This window comes from Trachemys scripta, chromosome 3, assembly GCF_013100865.1.
Source record: "Trachemys scripta elegans isolate TJP31775 chromosome 3, CAS_Tse_1.0, whole genome shotgun sequence".
Classification (NCBI taxonomy): Eukaryota; Metazoa; Chordata; order Testudines; family Emydidae; genus Trachemys; species Trachemys scripta.
In genome coordinates, this window is record NC_048300.1 from 198324489 (window position 1) to 198345138 (window position 20650).

At 52.7% G+C, this 20650-nt stretch overlaps 1 protein-coding gene across 1 annotated transcript in view; it reads left to right on the forward strand.

Moving 5' to 3' along the window:
* Positions 1-1499: 1499 nt before the first annotated feature.
* PBK (PDZ binding kinase) overlaps positions 1500-20650 on the forward strand; it is a 45317-nt gene continuing 26166 nt past the window's right edge. Inside the window, exon 1 of the mRNA XM_034766929.1 lies at positions 1500-1561. Within this exon, the coding sequence (XP_034622820.1) occupies positions 1500-1561 (62 nt within the window). The remainder of the gene's footprint in view (positions 1562-20650) is intronic.

A 20650-nucleotide genomic window follows, 5' to 3' on the forward strand; every position in this document is an offset into this window, starting at 1 on the left:
AATTAGCTACAGGGGGACAAAAACAGCAACAAACAGGGATGGGCGTATAGGTCGTAGAGTTAAAACAAGGGGCCAGTGAGCAGAGAACCCACTGCTCTGAGAAGGAATCCAGAACTCTGCATACCTCAGGCAGGGAGGGATGCACAGCCCTGGAGACGGAAGTTCTCTGTTCATGCCCAGGGTTGTGTTTATGGGAACTGATGCTGCTTGAGTATGTGTGTATAGGCAGGTTGTGGAATCCCCCGTCACTGGGCGGTTTTCAAGAAGAGGCATGTCAAACCCCTGACAAGGGTTGGCCTCGGTTCACTTGGTCCTAGAATCATAGAATATCAGGGTTGGAAGGGACCTCAGGAGGTATCTAGTCCAACCCCCTGCTCAAAGCAGGACCAACCCCAACTAAATCATCCCAGCCAGGGCTTTGTCAAGCCGGGCTTTCAAAACCTCTAAGGAAGGAGATTCCACCACCTCCCTAGGTAACCCATTCCAGTGCTTCACCACCCGCCTAATGAAATAGTGTTTCCTAATATCCAACCTAGACCTCTCCCACTGCAACTTGAGACCATTGCTCCTTGTTCTGTCATCTGTCACCACTGAGAACAGCCGAGCTCCAGCCTCTTTGGAACCTCCCTTCAGGTAGTTGAGATGGTGGGACCCTTTTCCCCATCCTGCTCTGCCAGCAGGCCTCCATGCTGTTCTTATTTATACTGTAAGGCGATGGGCCAGGGCCGGTGCTTGCATCTTTGTCTGCAACATGCCTCCTACATTTGGGATAAGACTCTAATGAGAAGAGATGAGAAACCCTGCCAGGACTGGGCTTTTCGCCATCTCGAGGAAGCTCTCACCTGCTTGGTGTCTTTCCCTGCCCCTGTTGAGGCCAATCAGGGCTTGTGCCAAGCCCCCGTTTACTTGTCGTTAACAAGCCCGGGGAGCATTTGTGCAGCATTTTAAAGTGGGGATCACAACGAGGCGCAAGGCAAGGGGCCTGCTAAGTGGTTTCCCTGACTCTGAGGGCACGTCCCTTACTGCACAGTTAGCCCGGCCCCGGGCAATCAGCACCTGGCTTAGCCCAGCCTGGATGTTAGCAGCCACCCTGCAAGCCCTCCCCGAGGTAGCGTCCTCACTGGCGCTGGGACTTTGGGAGGGGCACGTCCTGTAGCTCTTTGTGCCGCAAAAAGCTGAGCCGCTCTACGATTTTTCCCAGTGGTTGATGGGAGAACTTGTCTGTCCTTCAGGGCATGCGGGGGGAATTGTGGGACAACATCAGAGCACTCGCAGCACCAGCGTGGCTGAGTCTGGCAGGCTCCAACCCACCCGCCCCCAGCCGGGCCGGCAAGCACCAGTGAACCTGTGTGAGAGGCTTTTGTGTGCTGATGGGAGCGGGGTTAGGGGCAACACCCGGGTAATAGCTACGGTGAAGACAGACCCAGACAGTGTAACGCCCCTGGCTAGCAATTGTTCATGGGGCTGTTTGTTCCAGGGTAAGGCATAAAAACGCCAACATGGTTCTGAAGCACTGGCTGCTCCGTTACACGTTCTGCACCGTCGTTACTTCCCCCAAAGGGTGGGTTGTTTTTTCTTGTTTTCATTTTCGCTTTGCTTTTCATACAGCAATTCAGAGAGTTTCAGACCAGGTGGGCCCATGAGATCATCTAACCTGGCCGCCTGTAGAGCACAGGCCAGCAAATTTCAGGCGGTGACTCCTGTGTTGAGCTCAATAACTTGTGTTTGCCGAAAGCATCTGCCGGAGAGGCAGCCAGTCTGGCTCGGAAGAGATGGAGGATCCACCATTCCCTGGGTCGGTTGTTCCAATGGTTGATCACCCGCACAGCCAAACATTTGTGCCTTATTTCTAATGTGAATGTGTCTGGCTTCACTTCCAGCCGGTCGGTCTTGGCCTGCCCTTTGCCAATGGCCTCGAGGCTTTCCTACACGTGAAATGCTACCGTGGCAGAGCTGTGCCACCATAGCGCTTCAGCGGAGACGCTCTGTTCGCGAACAGGAGGGGCTCTCCGGTCGGTGTTGTTAATCCTGAGAGGTGGGAGCTGGACCGATGGAAGAGTATTGCGTGGTCTATACCGGGGTTCGATCTGATGTAGCTCTGTCTCTCGGGGGTGCCGATTTTTCACACCCCTGCGAGCCGTAGCTACGCCCATGTCAGCTCCCAGTATAAACCAGCCCCAAAGAGCCCTCTAAGACCTGGTATTTTCTCCTTGTGATGAGCCTTAAACACTGTAGTCAAGTCACGCTGCACTCAGGGCATAATATGCACGGCAGGCAGTCATTTCTTCCCCCCCCCCCCCCCCCCCCTTTTCTGAAATCACATCCCTGTGCTCAGCCTGCTTGGTGATCAGCTACACGTCGCGCTCCTTCCGCCTCGCCCTGGCAGATGGTTTCTTCAGCCCGTAAATCGTTTCTGGGGCTCTCCCCTGTCCGAGCAACAGGCCGGGCTCCAGCAGGTCCCTGGGGCCGCAGCGCGGGGCGGCTCCCTGGGGACATGGTGGTTAAACGCTGAGCGTGACGCTTCACGCTGACTGGCAGCAAGTGCCTCAAGCCTGCTCCAGGGCTCGGTGCTGTTCCTGGCTAAGGGTGCCAACCCTCCAGGGTTGCCCTGGAGTCTCCAGGAATTAAAGATTAATCTTTAATTAAAGAGTATGTCATGTGCTGACAGCTCCAGGAATACCCCCCAACCTAGGGTGACCAGACAGCAAGTGTGAAAAATCGGGACGGGGTGGGGGATAATAGGTGCCTATAGAAGAAAAAGACCCAAAAATTGGGACTGTCCCTATAAAATTGGGACATCTGGTCACCCTACCCCATCCAGAACTGGCAACCCTGTTCCTGGCTTTGCTATGGACTTGTCACTGGGCGCTTGGGGCAGCTCCTGGCCCTTCTGTGCCTCGGTTTCTCCATCTAGAATAATCCGCACCGCTGAGGTGTGTCGGGAGGCAGGAACCAAGTGTGCTGAGTTCCCGGAATGGCAGCCAAAGAAAGGCGGAGTATGACCAGCACAGCCAGGGTTTGGCTACGCTTGGCAATTTCCCGAAGGAGCTCTTCCAGCTTATTCTGGATCGTTCTCTCAGCGTACGCCCCCATGTGGACACGCTTACTCCAGACTAGCTAGTTCAGTAACTATTGCCTGGTCTGTCTCCTCCCCCCAGGCACCTACACCAGCCTGCTCCCTACAGTTCATTTTCTGTAGCTCTGTCTAGTTTTAACTGGCCCAAGCACTCAGGCTCCTACCCCCTTCTCTTCAACCGAACAGTGCCCTTGGTTAATGCCATTGTCAGGCCCCACAGCAAGTCAGCTCTCTTCAGGAGAGCTGTATGGGGCGGGGGGGTTAGATTATTAATAATGATGAATTCATTAATTACCATAGCACCTAGGCGCCCCAGTCCTGTGACGGGTGCTTTGCAAACGCAGACCCAAAAGACAGAACCCGCCCAAGGGACTTACGAGCTATGGTGGGGACAGGGGAGAGCGTGCATGTGTGTGTGTGCGTGCATTTGTGCATCCGTGCATGCTGATGTGGTTGTGTGTGTGATTGTTTCTCTGTGGGGAGGGCATGTGTGTATATCTGTGTGTGAGTGTGTGTGTGTGTGTGTCTTTTGTGTGTACATGTGTGTCTGTGTGGATGTGTCTTTTTTGTGTGTGTGCATGTGTGTGTGTGCATATATTTGTGTGGTTTTGGGGTGTGTAGGTGAGCGTGCCTGTGTGTGAGTGCGTGTCTCGTGTGTGCGTGTGCAGGTTGATGCAGGTGTGTGTATGATTGTTGCTCTGTGGGGGGGGGGGCATGTGTGTGTGAGTGTGTGTGTCTCTTTTGTGTGTGCATGTGTCTCGTGTGTGTATGGTTTTATGTGTGTATGTGAGCATGCCTGTGTGTGAGTGTGCATGTATTTGTGTGTGCATGTATTTGTGTGTGTACAAGTGTGTGCGTGCGGGGGGGTGGGGAGGAATGGGTCTCAGTGGGTGCGAATAACCATCTTCCTAACTTTCCTGTCACTGCACCATTATTACCGAGGTCGCTGGAGCTGACGCTACAACGTTAAACCCCCTTTTCCTGTGTCCTGTGCTGCCAGATCACTAGCTCAGAAAGCAGCTCGCGCCAACGTGCTTCCCCTGCCCGGCCCCTTGTGGCCTGAGCAGCTCAGGTGGCCTCTGGCTACAGGCTGGCCGGCAGTGGCGTGACTTGAGCAGTTCCTGTAGCGGGGGTGGCGCTTGTAGGGCTGGTGGCCCCGTGTGTCTTCCGACTCCTGGGTGGCGTCAGCTCCCTGCCTGGCTTCCGCCTCTGCCCTGGTGGCCTTGTGTGGCTGCAGCCCAGGAAAAGAACGGTGGAGATCCTCCAGGTGGGGCATTGGATGGCTCCAGGCTGTCTCAGAACTAGTCCTTCTCTGCCACGTTCATGTCTCCCTTCCTTGCAACAGGCGCTGCGAAGCTCACCACACCCAGCACAATCCCCCTGCACGCCAGTCCCATGCTAACACTCTCAGGGCCGGCTTTAGGCCGATTCAGCGGATGAATTGGGCCCCACGCCTAAGAGGGCCCCGCAGCTGTCCACCCCGCCCCCGCCCCCAGCTCACTTCCCCCTCCTCCCCTCCCCTGAACGCTCCCGCCCCCTGCTCCTCCCCCCCCCGCTTCCCGCGAATCAGATGTTCGCGGGAAGTCTGAAAAGAAGCAGGGGCAAGTGGACAGCAGCAGGTAAGCTGGGGCGGGGGGGTGCGAGGAGGGCTCCGGGGAGGCGCGGCCCAGTCCGGCACCGGCCCCAGCGGCTCTGGCTCGGGCCCCGGGGCACCATCCCAGTCCCCGGCCGAGCACACCTGCCCGGCCCCGGCCCTGGCCCCGGCCGAGCGACTCCGGCCGAGCACCCCCAGACTTGACCCCAGCGGCTCCAGCCCGCACTCAAACCCCACGACCCCGGCCGGAGCATGGCCTGATTCCTGGGGGCGGGGCTTGCTGGCGCCAAGCCCCGCCCCCAGGAATCGGGCCCCGCTCTTGCTAAGGCCGGCCCTGAACACCCTCCTCTGTTCAGTGCCCTCTGGTAACGCCAGTGGCCTGCAGTTTGGGGGCTGCAGTTTCAATCTAAAGCAATGGTTCAACTTCTCAACCTACGTACCATTGTGGGCGCATATGCAGCTCTCTCTCTGTGATGTGGGCCGCGTCCACACAATATAGAGACTACAGGTATGGCCCTGAAGGTGTCACATGGGCCGCTGCTGTGTGCCGATTGGGTCACAAGCGGCCCCCGGGCCACGGGTTGAGACCCACTGACAATATAAAGGCATTCTGGGAGCCTGATACAGCCCACATTACATGGGAGTTTGGCAGGGTTGCCAACTTTCTAGTCACACAAAACCAAACACCCTAGCCTTGCCCCACCCCTTTCCTGAGGCCCCACCCCCCGCTCACTACATTCCCCCCCCTTGGTGGTTCCCTCTCCCCCACCCTCACTCACTTTCAGTGGGCTGGGGCAGGGGGTTGGAGTGCAGGTGAGGGTGAGGGCGCCGGCTGGGGGTGCGGGCTCTTGCGTGGGGCTGTGGCTGAGGGTTCAGGGTGTGGGAGGGGGCTCTGGGGTGGGGACGTGGATGAAGGGTTTGAGGTGCAGAAGGGGGCTCCGGGTTTGGGGGGGGGCTCGGAACTAGGACAGGGGGTTGGGGCTCAGGGTTCGGGTGCAAGCTTACCTCAGACAGCTCCCGCTCAGCAGCACAGTGGGGCTAAGGCAGGCTAGTCCCTACCTGTCTTGGCACCGCGCTGTGTGCGCCCCAGAAGCAACCAGCAGGTCCAGGTCCTAGGCGGGGGGAGCCAGGAGGCTCCAAGCACCGGTCTTCCCCGCAGGCACCACCCACTCCCCCACAGCAGCTCCTATTGGCCAGGAAACAGCCAATGGGAATGCAGAGCCAGTGCTCGAAGCAGGGGCAGTGCACGACGCCCCATAGCCCCCCCACCTAGGAGTTGTCTGGACTTTTAACGGTCCGGTCAGCGGTGCTGACCGGAGCCACCAGGGCCCCTTTTCGACCAGCTGTTCCGGGCAGAAACCGGACACCTGGTCACCCTTGCTCAGTCTGGGCAAGGTAGGGCCAGTGGCACTCCTGGGCCAGCACCTCGACTGGTGTCAATCAGCCCATCGATGACTTCAGTGCAGTTACGGTGATTGATGCCAGCTAATGATCTGGCCCACTGTGCCAGGGCCGAAGGATTGGGTCTGCTGGGGTGTATACGTCCCCTGCAATCACCTGCCATGCCTGAAGAGTCCCTATGGACCGTGCTGCCGTGCCCAAAATGTTCCCTAGTGCGCTTGATTTGGCATTCAAGGCCAGAAGGGACCGCCAGAGCACCTCGTCTGACCCCCCGGACTTCCCAGCCACCAACACCTGCACACCAAATCCAGCCACTGACATTAACCTGCAGTATTGCAGCTCATAGGAGACTAGACTATTATGTGCCACAGGCAGCGAACGGGAGGGATTTTGAAATGGGAATACAGCAGCGTGTGCGCGCTAGGGACCTTTTAGTGCGTAGCAGCAGGGTCCATACACACACTAGAGCGCAGGGTAGATTTACACCCCAGCTCGCCATGAACTAAGTGTTCCTACAGAAACACCCTCCGTCCTTTGCATGGGTAGCAGGCGTCCCAGCTGCTCACCCGTGTCTCCCTCCAGTGCCTAGCAGCGAGGTGGGCTCCCCCTGCCGTCCCCAAGGAGATGGGGGCTCAGGGACTCCTTCCACTGCGGCCGGAGTCTGTCACAGCCCTGCTGAGTCCCGACTCGCCAGCGCAGGGGAGCCGGCCGGCCAGCCAGGCAGATGTTATGTCTCAATGACTAAGGAGACAATCACCCAGGAGACAGTCCCGTGTAGCCGCTCTTTGGGCACACCTGCCGGGGCTCGGGGCTTCAGCAGGAGCAGAGCTGAAGCCCCAGTCTCCATCAGGCACCTCCCACGGGGCTGAAGCCCTGAGCCTGGCCACCGGCAGGCGCCCCCGGCTCTCCGACTTCTGAAGATTGTCATATGCAGCTCAGAGGGCCAGTAAGTTTGGCCGCCCCTGCTGCAGACAAAGCCTGTGTCGTTCAGGGGTGTGGATTTTTCACACCTCATAGCAACGTAGCTAGGTCAAGCTAACTTTTTGGTGTCGAGCTGGCCTAAGGGGGCGTATGACATAACACCTCAATGAGCTGAAGGATGGACAGAGCCACCAGGAAGGGGAATTCTTTAGGGTAATTAAATTAAGGGTTGATTGCCAGGGTGGACTTCCAGACCGTGATGGGCTCAGCTCCCTAGGGCACTGGTACATTTACAATTGGGCAGAGCAGAATATGAGAAAACATTCTGTAGGCAGCAAAACTGCAGGGGCAAGGTGATGGACTAGATGTCCTGATGGGCCTCGAGCCGGGGCGCAGGAAGAGGGGGGGGCCAAGGGCCATGGCCCCATCACTTTTTACCAGCCATAAAGATGAGTAATGGGGGTGGGAGCCGAGAGGTGGAAGCAGGTGGCAGGACCTTGGGGGAAGAAGTGGCATGAGGGGCGGAGCCTGGAGGGAAGAGGCGGTGCAAGGAGGGGGCTCGGGGAGAAGAGGTGGCGTGGGGGCGGAGCCTGGAGGGAAGAGGCGGTGCAAGGAGGGGGCTCAGGGAGAACAGGTGGCGTGGGGGCGGAGCCTGGAGGGAAGAGGCGGTGCAAGAAGGGGCTCGGGGAGAAGAGGTGGCGTGGGAGCGGAGCCTGGAGGGAAGAGGCGGTGCAAGGAGGGGGCTCGGGGAGAAGAGGTGGCGTGGGGGCGGAGCCTGGAGGGAAGAGGCGGTGCAAGGAGGGGGCTCAGGGAGAACAGGTGGCGTGGGGGTGGAGCCTGGAGGGAAGAGGTGGTGCAAGGAGGGGAGCTCAGGGAGAAGAGGTGGCGTGGGGGTGGGGCCTCAGGGGAAGGGGTGGTGCAGGGGGGCAGGGCCAAATTTCGGATGCCGGTGGCACCCTCACTTTTAGGGAGCTTCTACTGCTCCTGCCTTGAGCAAGGCGAACGGCTCTGGTTCAAACCCCAGAGGAGCAAGCAGGAGAGACAGAGAGATGGAAAGAGATTCCCGGATGTCAAGGCCAGAAGGGACCGTTATGACCATCCAGTCGGCTCTCCTGCGTAGTACAGACAACAGCTTCCTGCCCAGTTCCTGCACCACGTCTGGAACTTCGGAGTGAGCGAGAGCAGAGCTTTTAGAAAGAGACGCCTGGTCTTGATTAAAGACACCAAGTGATGGAGAATCCACCACTTAAGAAGGTGTTCCAATAGTTAATTACCATCCCTGTTCAAACATTGCACCTTATTTCCAGTCTGAATTTGTCCAGCTTCAGCTTCCAAGCGGTGGCTCTTGTTACACCTTTTCCTGTTCGAGTGACGCGATCTCTTCCCCACACAGGGACTTGGAGACTGGGATCAAGCCACCCAGCGGTGAGCTGGAGTGGTTCCCACCGGTTAGCTGGAGTGGTTCCCACCGGTTTGCAGGAACCGGTTGTTAAATTTAGAAGCCCTTTTAGAACCGGGTGTTCCGGGACAACCGGTTCTAAAAGGGCTTTTAAATTTAACAAAAGCTTCGGCAGCTGTCCACCCCACCTCCGGCCCCAGCTAACCTCCCGCTCCTCCCCTGAACGCTCCGCCCCCCTCCTCCTCCCCCTCCCCTGCTTCCCGCAAATCAGATGTTCACGGGAAGCCTGAAACAAGCAGCAGGCAGGTAAACTGGTGTGGGGACGCGCAAGGAGGGCTCCAGGGAGGCGCGGTGCGGCCCAGTTCGGCTCCGGCCGAGTGGCTCCCTCCAGCCCCGGCCGAGCGACTCCTGCCCGGCCCAGCTTGGCTCGGGCCCTGCGGCACCGGTCCCGGCCGAGCAGCTCCGGCCCGGCCCCGGCCCCAGCCGAGCGGCTCTAGGCAGCGCAGTAAGGGGGCAGGGAGCAGGGAGGGGGTGTTGGAAGAGGGCAGGGGAGTTGTGGGGGGTGGATAGGGGTCGGGGCGGTCAGAGGGCAGGGAACAGGGGGATTGAATGGGGGCAAGGGTCCCGTGGGGGGCAGTCAGGAAGGAGCAGGGGTTGAATGGGGCGGTGGGGGGCAGTCAGGGGCAGGGGTTCCAGGGGCAGTTGGGGACAGAGAGAAGGGGTAGTTGGATGGGGCAGGGGTCCCGAGGAGCCATCAGGAATGAAAGGAGGGGTTGAATGGGGAGCAGGGGGCAGTCAGGGGACAGGGAAGGGGGTTGGATGTGGCAGGAGTCCGGGGGGGGGGGGGGGGGACATGACCCCCTCGTGGGGTGAGGAGGAGGGAACCTGTTGTTAATATTTTGGCAGCTCATCACTGAAGCCACCTCTTAACCTTCTCTGCCTTAAACTAATCAGGTGAAGCTCCTTGAGTCTCTCACTCTACAGCAGCTGTCCCAGACCTTGAATCATTCTCACTGCTGCCTGAACCCTTTCCAATTTGTCCCCCTCCTTGCTGAAGTGTGGCCACCACAACTGCACAGTGTCCGGTAAGGGAGAGAGAGAAAATGCCACGTGAGCCAAAGAAAAACCTTACTTCACTTTGCCATGTTTGGTTTTCCACCAGCACCTCTTCCAGCTATTGAAAGAGAGAAAACAGCCCGTGCACAGAGTGTTCATGTAGCCAGAGTTAATGTAATTTACAGCAAACATACCTCTCTTTTCAGTTCCCATTCTCTCTCAGCATCTCCCCCAGCTAGAGAAAACACGACAAACCACTCATGACCCAGTCATCACAGCACTGGTACAATCACCATATCACCCAGCCGGTCCCCGTAGCACCAGACTGATCATAACAGCAACTGAAAAAACACCATAGCAACTGCATAGTCACCGTAGTAGCAAAAGTCGGCAAAATTACCAAAGCGCCTGCATAATAACCATAGGAAGCAGCAATAACAACTTTTTATAAAATCAGGACTGATGTGGAGAAAGTAAATCAGGAAGTGTTATTTACTCCTCATAACACAAGAACTAGGGGCCACCCAATGAAATGAATAGGCAGCATGTTTAAAACAAACAAAAGGAAGTATTTCTTCACACAACACACAATCAACCTGTGGAACTCCTTGCCAGAGGATGTTGTGAAAGCCAAGACTATAACAGGGTTCAAAAAAAATAACTAAATAAATGTATGGAGGATAGGTCCATCGATGGCTAATAGCCTCTGTTTGCCAGAAGCTGGGAATGGGCGACAGGGGATGGATCATTTGATGATTCCCTGTTCTGTTCATTCTCTCTGGGGCATCTGGCATTGGCCACTGTTGGTAGACAGGATACTGGGCTAGAAGGACCTTTGGTCTGATCCAGTCTGGCCGTTCTAATGTTCTTTTGTGATAATAACTCAATTGTCCTATAATGCTCATCAGATGTGCTCAAAGAGATATGGGCAATGGATATCCATCCATCCAGCTGATCACTACTGTATCTGCCATATAGATCAGTCTCTCTGTCTAGCTGCAAAATATGATCATTCATAACATCACACCGATTAGAGGCAGGTAAGACCTGTTGGCTCATCCCAGCGCAGCCCTGTCCACATACGGGGTTGTTCCTGCAGCACCCCAACCTATTCTTATAAGTCTCAAGCAGTGCGGCTCCTACCCCTTCCCTTGGGGAGAAGAAGTCACCGCCAAACAGATCTCCCTGTCAGCAAGGTTTGCTTGAGACTCAGCTCGGGTTTTATGGAGCAACTCCTTTCAATCGCTGGGACTTGAAACTGAGCTCTTCAACACTAAGCCCTTGGGCTACACTGGGAGGGTGGGGGTGTAGATTTAAGTTACGCAACTTCAGCTACGTGAATAATGTAGCTGAAGTCGACGTACTTAGATCGACTTACCGTGGTGTCTTCACCGCGGCGAGTCGACTGCTGCCGCTCCCCCGTCGACTCTGCCTGTGCCTCTCACGGCGCTTGAGTACAGGAGTCAACGGGAGAGGGCTTGGGGGTCGATTTATTGTGTCTAGACTAGACGCAATAAATTGATCCCCGCCGGATCCATCGCTGCCTGCTGATCCGGCGGGTAGTGTAGATATACCCTAAGAACCCAGACCTCTACCACTTGAGTTAAAGGAGTAACTCCGTTAGCTGGTAGCAATAGTAAGCTCTTATCCTCTTATGAACCAACCACAAGAGGGGGTCACAACACAAAGTGAACCCGAGGATTAATTTTAATCTTAAAGACACTTCAGCTATCCATCAGGTATCATGTTCCACCCCTTTAGGGGTCACAGAAGGCTACTCAAAGTTAGCTCATGGGGTCTTTTCAGTCAATCCCCCACAGCCCCAAGGAACATTTTTTTCTCTCTTTCTGTCCGTGCTGTGCCCAGAATTTACTACAATGTTCTAGGGGTGGGCACAGCAGAATCACCGAGAGAAGGATGGCGGCCTTCCTTCCTGCTTTGTGCCATGAAGCCCCTCTGGAGCTCAAAATTGCACTGACCCCTGGTTTAGTAGGCAAGAGCAAAGCATTATTATCATATCCAGGTGAGCGGCTGGGTCCCATGGGATAACCACAGGGGCGGAGAGGCTCTGGGTTAACCTAGCTAGGTGACCGCATACAGCTAGGGCCAGCACTCACTTGCCAAGTCAGACCGTTGCTTTGGGACTTGACGCACTCCAGCTCCAGAACCTGCATTTGAAAGAGAGAGGGAAACAGAGTCGAGCCCATGGAGCTGTGCGGCTAAATCCCCTAGTTGGCTTTGAAAATCTCAACCTAATGCTTTGATCCAATTACAGAACATGGTTACGGTCCCATCTGTACTGTACGTTGTTACCAGGGAAGGGAAAAATCACTTGTAACGACATCCCCTGACTTGACTCTATTTGCTGCATAATCTTACTATTATTAGTTATTATTTGTGTTGTCAGAGCACCTAGGAGTCCCAGGGGCTCATAGTGGTAGGTGCTGTACAAGCAGAACAAAAACACAGTGCCTGTCCCAAAGAGTTGCCAACCTCAGTATAAGACGAGACAATAGATGGATACAGACCGAGGGGGGCATTCAAGGGAACAATATTAGTCAGCATGACAGACTATGGTCTCGGCCCATCCCTTAGGACATAGGCTTATTGAGACTACAGATTATCAGAAACAATAGCAGTAAGAAAGGCATTCTTCCCAGCTGAGGTGTTGACTCTGAAACCTAGTGATGACAAAGTATCAGTATCGTGAAGTATTTAACTGCTGATCGGATCAGTCGAACTGCTCACCGCTGGGGTGCTGTGGCCTGAGAAGCTGCAGTCGTCTGAAAGAAGAGGAGATCTGGAAGGATTGGGACAGCAGGATCTGCAGGAGATGGGGTGGGGAATGAAAGAGCTAAGGACGGTGGAAGAGGGATTATTTTGAGAATTCAGGCTGTCAGATTCTTATTAGGGAGACAGGGATGAACCTGGAATTAGAGTCTGCAATCCCACGCCCATTGAAAGCAATGGAAGAACGTCTCTCAGGGCCTTCACCCATTACTAGAACCAGAACTCAGCCCATGTGTTGTGAAGGTTCGGTTCCATTTGTTGTCATGCAGTGTGGGAGAGTCAGGGCCCTGCACCCCCCGCACTTCCTGTGATTCACCGTGACTCTCAGCCAGCCAGTAAAACAGAAGGTTTATTAGATGACGAGAACACAGTCCCAAGCAGGGCTTGTAGGTACAGAAAACAGGACCCCCTGAGTCAGGTCCATTTTGGGGGATAGGGAGCCCTCCCTCCATTTTCCTAGACAGCTCCGAACAGAAACTTCCCCCAGCCCCTCCTCTGGCCTTTGTCTCTTTCCCCGGGCCAGGAGGCCACCTGATCTCTTTGTTTTCCAACACCTTCAGTTGGCACCTTGCAGGGGAGGGGTCCAGGCCATCAGTTGCCAGGAGATAGAGTGTCAGCCATTCTCTGTGCAGACAGCATCACCCTGGCCCTCTCGGGCTCTGCAACAATCACACACCCTGATTCCACCACCTAGATTCTTAAGAAATGCATAGGGGAAACTGAGGTACCCACACAGTATTCAGAGAAAACATTAAGAACATAGAATCATAGGATATCAGGGTTGGAAGGGACCTCAGGAGATATGTAGTCCAACCCCCTGCTCAAAGCAGGACCAATCCCCAACTAAATCATCCCAGCCAGGGCTTTGTCAAGCCGGGCCTTAAAAACCTCTAAGGATGGAGATTCCACCACCTCCCTAGGGAACCCATTCCAGTGCTTCACCACCCTCCTAGTGAAATAGTGTTTCCTAATATCCAACCTAAACCTCCCCCACTGCAACCTGAGACCATTACTCCTCGTTCTGTCATCTGGTACCACTGAGAACAGTCTAGATCAGGGGTAGGCAACCTATGGCAAGTGTGCCAAAGGTGGCATGCGAGCTGATTTTCAGTGGCACTCACACTGCCCGGGTCCTGGCCACCGGTCCGGGGGGCTCTGCATTTTAATTTAATTTGAAATGAAGCTTCTTAAACATTTTTAAAACCTTATTTACTTTACATACAACGATACTTTAGTTATATATTATAGACTGATAGAAAGAGATCTTCTAAAAACGTTAAAATGTATTACTGGCACGCAAAACCTTGAATTAGAGTGAATATATGAAGACTCGGCACACCACTTCTGAAAGGTTGCTGACCCCGGTCTAGATCCATCCTCTTTGGAACCCCCTTTCAGGTAGTTGAAAGCAGCTATCAAATCCCCCCTCATTCTTCTCTTCTGCAGACTAAACAATCCCAGTTCCCTCAGCCTCTCCTCATAAGTCATGTGCTCCAGCCCCCTAATCATTTTTGTTGCCCTCCGCTGGACTCTTTCCAATTTTTCCACATCCTTCTTGTAGTGTGGGGCCCAGAACTGGACACATTATTCCAGATGAGGCCTCACCAATGCCGAATAGAGGGGAATGATCACATCTCTCGATCTGCTGGCAATGCCCCTACTTATACAGCGCAAAATGCCGTTAACCTTCTTGGCAACAAGAGCACACTGTTGACTCATATCCAGCTTCTCGTCCACTGTAACCCCTAGGTCCTTTTTTGCAGAACTGCTGCCTTGCCATTCGGTCCCTAGTCTGTAGCAGTGCATGGGATTCTTCCGTCCTAAGTGCAGGACTCTGCACTTGTCCTTGTTGAACCTCATCAGATTTCTTTTGGCCCAATCCTCTAATTTGTCTAGGTCCCTCTGTATCCTATCCCTACCCTCCAGCGTATCTACCACTTCTCCCAGTTTAGTGTCATCTGCAAACTTGCTGAGAGTGCAGTCCACGCCATCCTCCAGATCATTAATGAAGATATTGAACAAAACTGGCCCCAGGACCGACCCTTGAGGCACTCCGCTTGATACCGGCTGCCAACTAGATATGGAGCCATTGATCACTACCTGTTGAGCCCGACGATCTAGCCAGCTTTCTATCCACCTTATAGTCCATTCATCCAGCCCATACTTCTTTAACTTGCCAGCAAGAATACTGTGGGAGACCGTATCAAAAGCTTTGCTAAAGTCAAGGAATAACACATCCACTGCTTTCCCCTCATCCACAGACCCAGTTATCTCCTCATAGAAGGCAATTAGGTTAGTCAGGCATGACTTGCCCTTGGTGAATCCATGCTGACTGTTCCTGATCACTTTCTTCTCCTCTAAGTGCATCAGAATTGATTCCTTGAGGACCTACTCCATGATTTTCCCACTTTGTCACACACACCCATTGAAAGCAAGGGAAGAACATCTCTCAGTGTCTTCAACCATTACTAGAACCAGAACTCAGCCCATGAGTTGTGAAGGTTCGGTTCCATTTTCGCCCATCACTTGTCATTTGCACCGCAGACCTGGTCAGGGCTAGAGTGGGAAGCAATGACACTGCTTATGTAGCTGGTTACAGCCAGTAACGAATCAGTCCTCACCTCACCTGTGTGAGGCAGAGAGCTCACAGACCCATAGCAATGTAGGGCTGGAAGGGCCTGCAAGAGGTCACCAAATCCAGCTGCGCCGCTGTTGCACTGGACATGAAGACAAGCCCTGAGTCTGAAGATAAAGGAAAAACCTAACTGCCCGGGAAATGGGCTAGGCCAGGGAGCAGGCTTCTTGCTGTTGCAAGTGACATGTTTTGTGGCGTGTCGTACACGCACCCAGCAGCATTGTATATTTACTAAAGAATCTCTTTCTAATTCGGCAAGTTCAGGGCTTTGCGCTACACAGATCTTTTATTGCTCATTCAAATCAAAATGTGCTGCACAACGAAGGCAGAGCTTTCCATATGCACTGCAGTGATTGCTCCCCGGCTGAAAGTCAGAGTAACGGCTCACAGCACCAGCGTCCCAGTTAAAAATGTACTGTAATCGTTTCCCCCTGGGTAGTGCAAAGAAAATCCAGAGGCAGGTTCAAAGCTAGCTGTCAGGAAGTGGGGGGGGGTCGGGGCCCGCACCCCCCGCTTCCTGCGATTCACCGGGACTCTCAGCCAGCCAGTAAAGCAGAAGGTTTATTAGACGACAGGAACACAGTCCAAAATAGGTCTTGCAGGTACAGACAACAGCACCCCCTCAGTCAGGTCCATATTGGTGGGCCGGGAGCTTGGACCCCGACCCCGGGTCTCCCTCCGTTTCCCCAGCCAGCTCCCAACTGAAACCGCCTCCAGCTGTCTCCTCCTGCCACACCCGGCTCCTGCTCCAGCCTTTGTCCAGTTTCCAGGGCAGAAGGGGTCACCTGGCCCCAACCCCCGCCTGGCTCAGCTTACATACTCAGGTATCAACCCTGATATCCCATCACCAAAGCAGACAGTACCTGCAAAACTCCCCCACAACATCCCCAAGTCAATCCTCCCCACTCCCTGCTCCATCACGCTAGTATCCTCCTGACACAAAGAATCAGCTCTTAATTCCCCAAGATCAGATCAGGACACATAAGACCCATGTGGTTCAAGTTAGTGGAAACTCAGAAATTCCCTCCGTTCCCTTACAGCTCTAAGAGTCCAGAAGATCTTTATCCATGACTTGGACGAAAACACAAAACCAGCACTCATAAAGTTTGCAGAAGACACACAAATTGGGGGAGTGGCAAATAACAACAAGGACAGATCACTGACTCAGAGCAATCTAGATTGCTTGGTAAACTGGGTGCAAGCAAATAAATATGTGTTTTAATCTGGCTAAATGTCAATGTATACAGTACATCTGGGAACAAAGGATGCAGGCCGTACTTACAGGATGGGGGACTCTAGCCTGGGAAGCCGGGACTCCTACAAAGATTTGGGGGTTATTGTAGATAATCAGCTGAACCGGAGCACCCAGTGAGATGCTGTGGCCAAAAGAGAGAATGTGATCCCGGGATGCATAAACAGGGGAAGAGTAGAGAAGTTATTTGGCAACCGCTTCTGGAATCCTGGATCCAGTTCTGGCGTTCACATTCAAGAAAGATGTTGATACATTGGAGAGGGGTCAGAGAAGAGCCACGAGAATGATTAAAGGATTAGAAAACCTGCCTTGTCGTGATAGACTCAGCGAGCCCAATCTATTTATTTTAACAAATACAAGGTTAAGGGATGACTTGTTAAGTCACCTGCATGGGGAATAAATATTTAATCATGAGCTCTTCAATCTAGCAGAGACAGGGATCGCACAATCCAATGAATGGAAGTTGAAGCTGAACAAATTCAGACTAGAAGTAAGGTGTAAATTTTTAAGGGTGAGAGTAATTTACCATGGGACTCACTGGAGTTACCAAGGGTTGTGGTGGATTCTCCATCACTGACAATGTTTAAATCAAGACTGGGGGGGCGGGTTTCTAGAAGCTCTGCTGCTCTAGGAGTTACTTTGGGGCAGGTCTCTGGCCTGTCTTATGCAGGGAGGTCAGACGAGATGATCACAATGGTCCCTTCTGGCCTTGGAATCTATGAATCTATAAAATCTCCATTTCCCAGGATGCTTTATATCCTCTGTCATTCTGGTGGGCTCTGAAGCTGTCTCCTCTAGTTCACTTGCCCCTGAAGTATGATAGACAGACTTTGAAATGCGTATGTGTTGGGCGAGAGGGTTGGAGACTCTGCCTGGATCAGAAGAGGGAACTGATTGTGCCAGGGAAGAAGTGTTCTACTGGGGGCAGAGCACCTGCCCAGGCCTCCCAGAGTGGGGTCAGGTGGCTGGGAGCCCGAGGAGAGTTTGAGAGAAAGTGGTGGATGCTCTGTTCTTAGCACCAAGCTCTGGACCCATAAGAACATAAGAATGGCCGTACTGGATCAGACCAAAGGTCCATCCAGCCCAGTATCCAGTCTACCGACAGTGGCCAATGCCAGGTGCCCCAGAGGGAGTGAACCTAACAGGTAATCATAGAATAATAGAATATCAGGATTGGAAGGGACCTCAGGAGGTATCTAGTCCAACCCACTGCTCAAAGCAGGACCAACCCCAACTAAATCATCCCAGCCAGGGCTTTGTCAAGCCGGGCCTTAAAAACCTCTAAGGATGGAGATTCCGCCATCTCCCTAGGTAACGCATTCCAGTGCTTCACCACTCTCCTAGTGAAATAGTTTTTCCTAATATCCAACCTAGACCTCCCCCACTGCAACTTGTGACCATTGCTCCTTGTTCTGTCATCTGCCACCACTGAGAACAGCCGAGCTCCATCCTCTTTGGAACCCACCTTCAGGTAGTTGAAAGCAGCTATCAAATCCCCCCTCACTCTTCTCTTCTGCAGACTAAATAACCCCAGTTCCCTCAGCCTCTCCTCATAAGTCATGTGCCCCAGCCCCCTAATCATTTTCATTGCCCTCCGCTGGACTCTCTCCAATTTGTCCACATCCCTTCTGTAGTGGGGGGTCCAAAACTGGACACAGTACTCCAGATGTGGCCTCACCAGTGCCGAATAGAGGGGAATAATCACTTCCCTGGATCTGCTGGCAACGCTCCTACTAATGCAGCCCAATATGCCGTTAGCCTTCTTGGCAACAAGAGCACACTTCTGACTCATATCCAGCTTCTCATCCACTGTAACCCCCAGGTCCTTTTCTGCAGAACTGCTGCTTAGCCAGTCAGTCCCCAGCCTGTAGCAGTGCATGGGATTCTTCCGTCCTAAGTGCAGGACTCTGCACTTGTCCTTGTTGAACCTCATCAGATTTCTTTTGGCCCAATCCTCCAATTTGTCTAGGTCACTCTGGACCCTATCCCTACCTCCACCCCCCCACCCCTCCCCAGCGTATCTACCTCTCTCCCCAGCTTAGTGGCATTCGCGAACTTGCTGAAGGTGCAATCCATCCCATCACCCAGATTAATAATGAAGATGTTGAACAAAACCAGCCCCAGGACCGACCCCTGCAACACTCCGCTTGATACTGGCAATGAACTCGCCCAGGATCAAAGGCCCATCCCAAACCATCTTTGAACATAAACACAGAGCACCCTGTGTGTGTCTATATTATACTCCAAAAAATCCAAACCAAACTTCTCCACCCCACACAGACACGTGACAGACGTATAGTCGCATTGCTTCACGTACGATGGGAAGACGCCCAGCCACTATGGTGATGAGCGTGGTATCAGATCTGATACAGAATAGAATGGAAGTGGGTCTTTAACACAGTTACAACAAATTTTTTTTTTGGCCACACACACAAGAAAACTTACCGTTTTCTACAACCAAGGTTCCTTTTGCAGCACAAACTGGGCTTGAAGCTAATGTGTTGTCACCCGGCGTGTGTGTGTGAGAAAGCGCGGGGAGAGGAGAGAGCAATAATGCGATTTTTCAGCCATTGTTAAAAAAAGTAATCAAGCTATTTCTGCAACCTTCAAACAAATCCAGGCTCACTTCGCTACCTCATAACCATAACGCGGAGGCATGGAGGGCTGTGATTATGCTTTTGGCTGGGGAAAGGTTTTTTAAAACCTCTCAGATGGGTCCGGCCAGGAGGGCTAGAGGCACGGTTTAAAAAATGGTAATATATGGCCTATAAAACCTTAGCAAACAGCTCCAGCTCCTCCCTCTGCTGCTTATAATTACCTATGGCAGCCTATTGGTTGCTCGTTTAAAGGAAACCCTTCATTTAAACAGATATTTTTAAAAAATAGGGAAGAAAAAGGTTATTTTAAAAAGTGCTATGTTTGTTTGGCTGCCAAGCGTTGCGTTTATTGGCTTTTAAGCTATATTTTATTGCTAAAGAAACAAATCATTTCTACTGGATACATAGAGCTTTTGCCATTTTCATCGTGCCCAGCACATGACAAACCCTGGTCTTAATCATGCCAGATGGTCCTGCTGGCCTTGTTAAGTTTATAGGAGGACTGTTTGGAGGAAGGATGGTCCAGTGGTTAGGGCGCTAGCCTGCATCGTGGGAAACTCGGCTTCAAGCCCCCTTTCTGCTACAGACTCCCTGTGTGACTTGGGCAAGTCACTTATTCCGTGCCTCAGTTTCCCATCTGTGCAATGGGGATAATTGCCCTGCATCACAGAGGTGTTTGTGAGGCTAAATCCATTACAGACTGGGAGGTGCTCCAGTGTGGGTCATGTAAGTACCTCAGATAGACAGTGACCATCAGGGATCAACCATGCAGGAGGGTCTTATTGGCTCTGGACTGTATTGTACCTTTGGGGCAAAATTCAGATGTGGTGTAAGGGGTGCAGCTCCCAGTGAAGTCTATGGATTTGGTGCTAGGGGATTCAGAACTGATTTAACATCCAGTGACTTTTCTGTCAACGTTGCTTATTAGCGATGGGCCCAAAGCTTTTAACGGGACCATCTGGACTTTGTTGGTTCTGATCAAAGGGAACTTGGATTTACTAGACCCAGCTCCACTTCTTATGGACTGTCTTGTTTATCAGAGCCTGGGTCAGTCAGGAATCTCCCCACTTTTACCATTCATCGTGTCTGCTCTTATGGGAGCGGAGACTTCTACACAGCTCAAGGGGGCACGGTCTATGAGAGTGATAGTGATATCAAGCACTTCTCATCCTCACAGATCAAACTACTGCACAATGGTGGGTATCACCATCCTCATCTCACACCTGAGGGAAACTGAGGCACAGAAAGGGGATGTGATTTGCCAAAAGTCACGCAAGAAGTCATATTAAGAAAGGTGCCCTGGTTTTCCACTTTGAACTTCTGATCACCCTACCAGTAAAACCCAATTATCCAAAGGAGAATCTCCACTAGATGTAAGCAGTATACGTCTTATGACACACAGCTGGGCAGTTCTGATTCCATTCAGTATTAGGCACTGGGTGTACACACACACACATAAACACTAACCAGCTCATTATAACCTCTAACATACAATAAAGTGGGGAAGATCAGGCAATAAATGCGCCCTGGGAAGAAGTTGGATTAAAGGGATGGATTATTGTCCAAGGTATTGCAACAGGAATTATTTTCATCTCTTTAGCATACATGCAACATAAGATCAACAAGTTAAAGGAAAAAGAGTAATTGCCCGTACCGCCAACAAATATCCATGCTGGTAAATATGTATCCATAATGCCTATGGTAAAAATCTATCAGGAGGTAGATCATTATAATAACCCGCCTCCACCTCGAGAGGTGGAAAGTAATGTGGAACCTGTTTCCACACATCCACTATCCACCCCTTCTTCTATGTGGTGGGGTTTTTAGACAATCACCCCATCAAAGGGGGAATTTGTAGCCCATAAGGCCAGTTTGCTAGCTTGCTATATTGCATAATGTGTTTTCTTTATTGGTTTGATTTATATTATT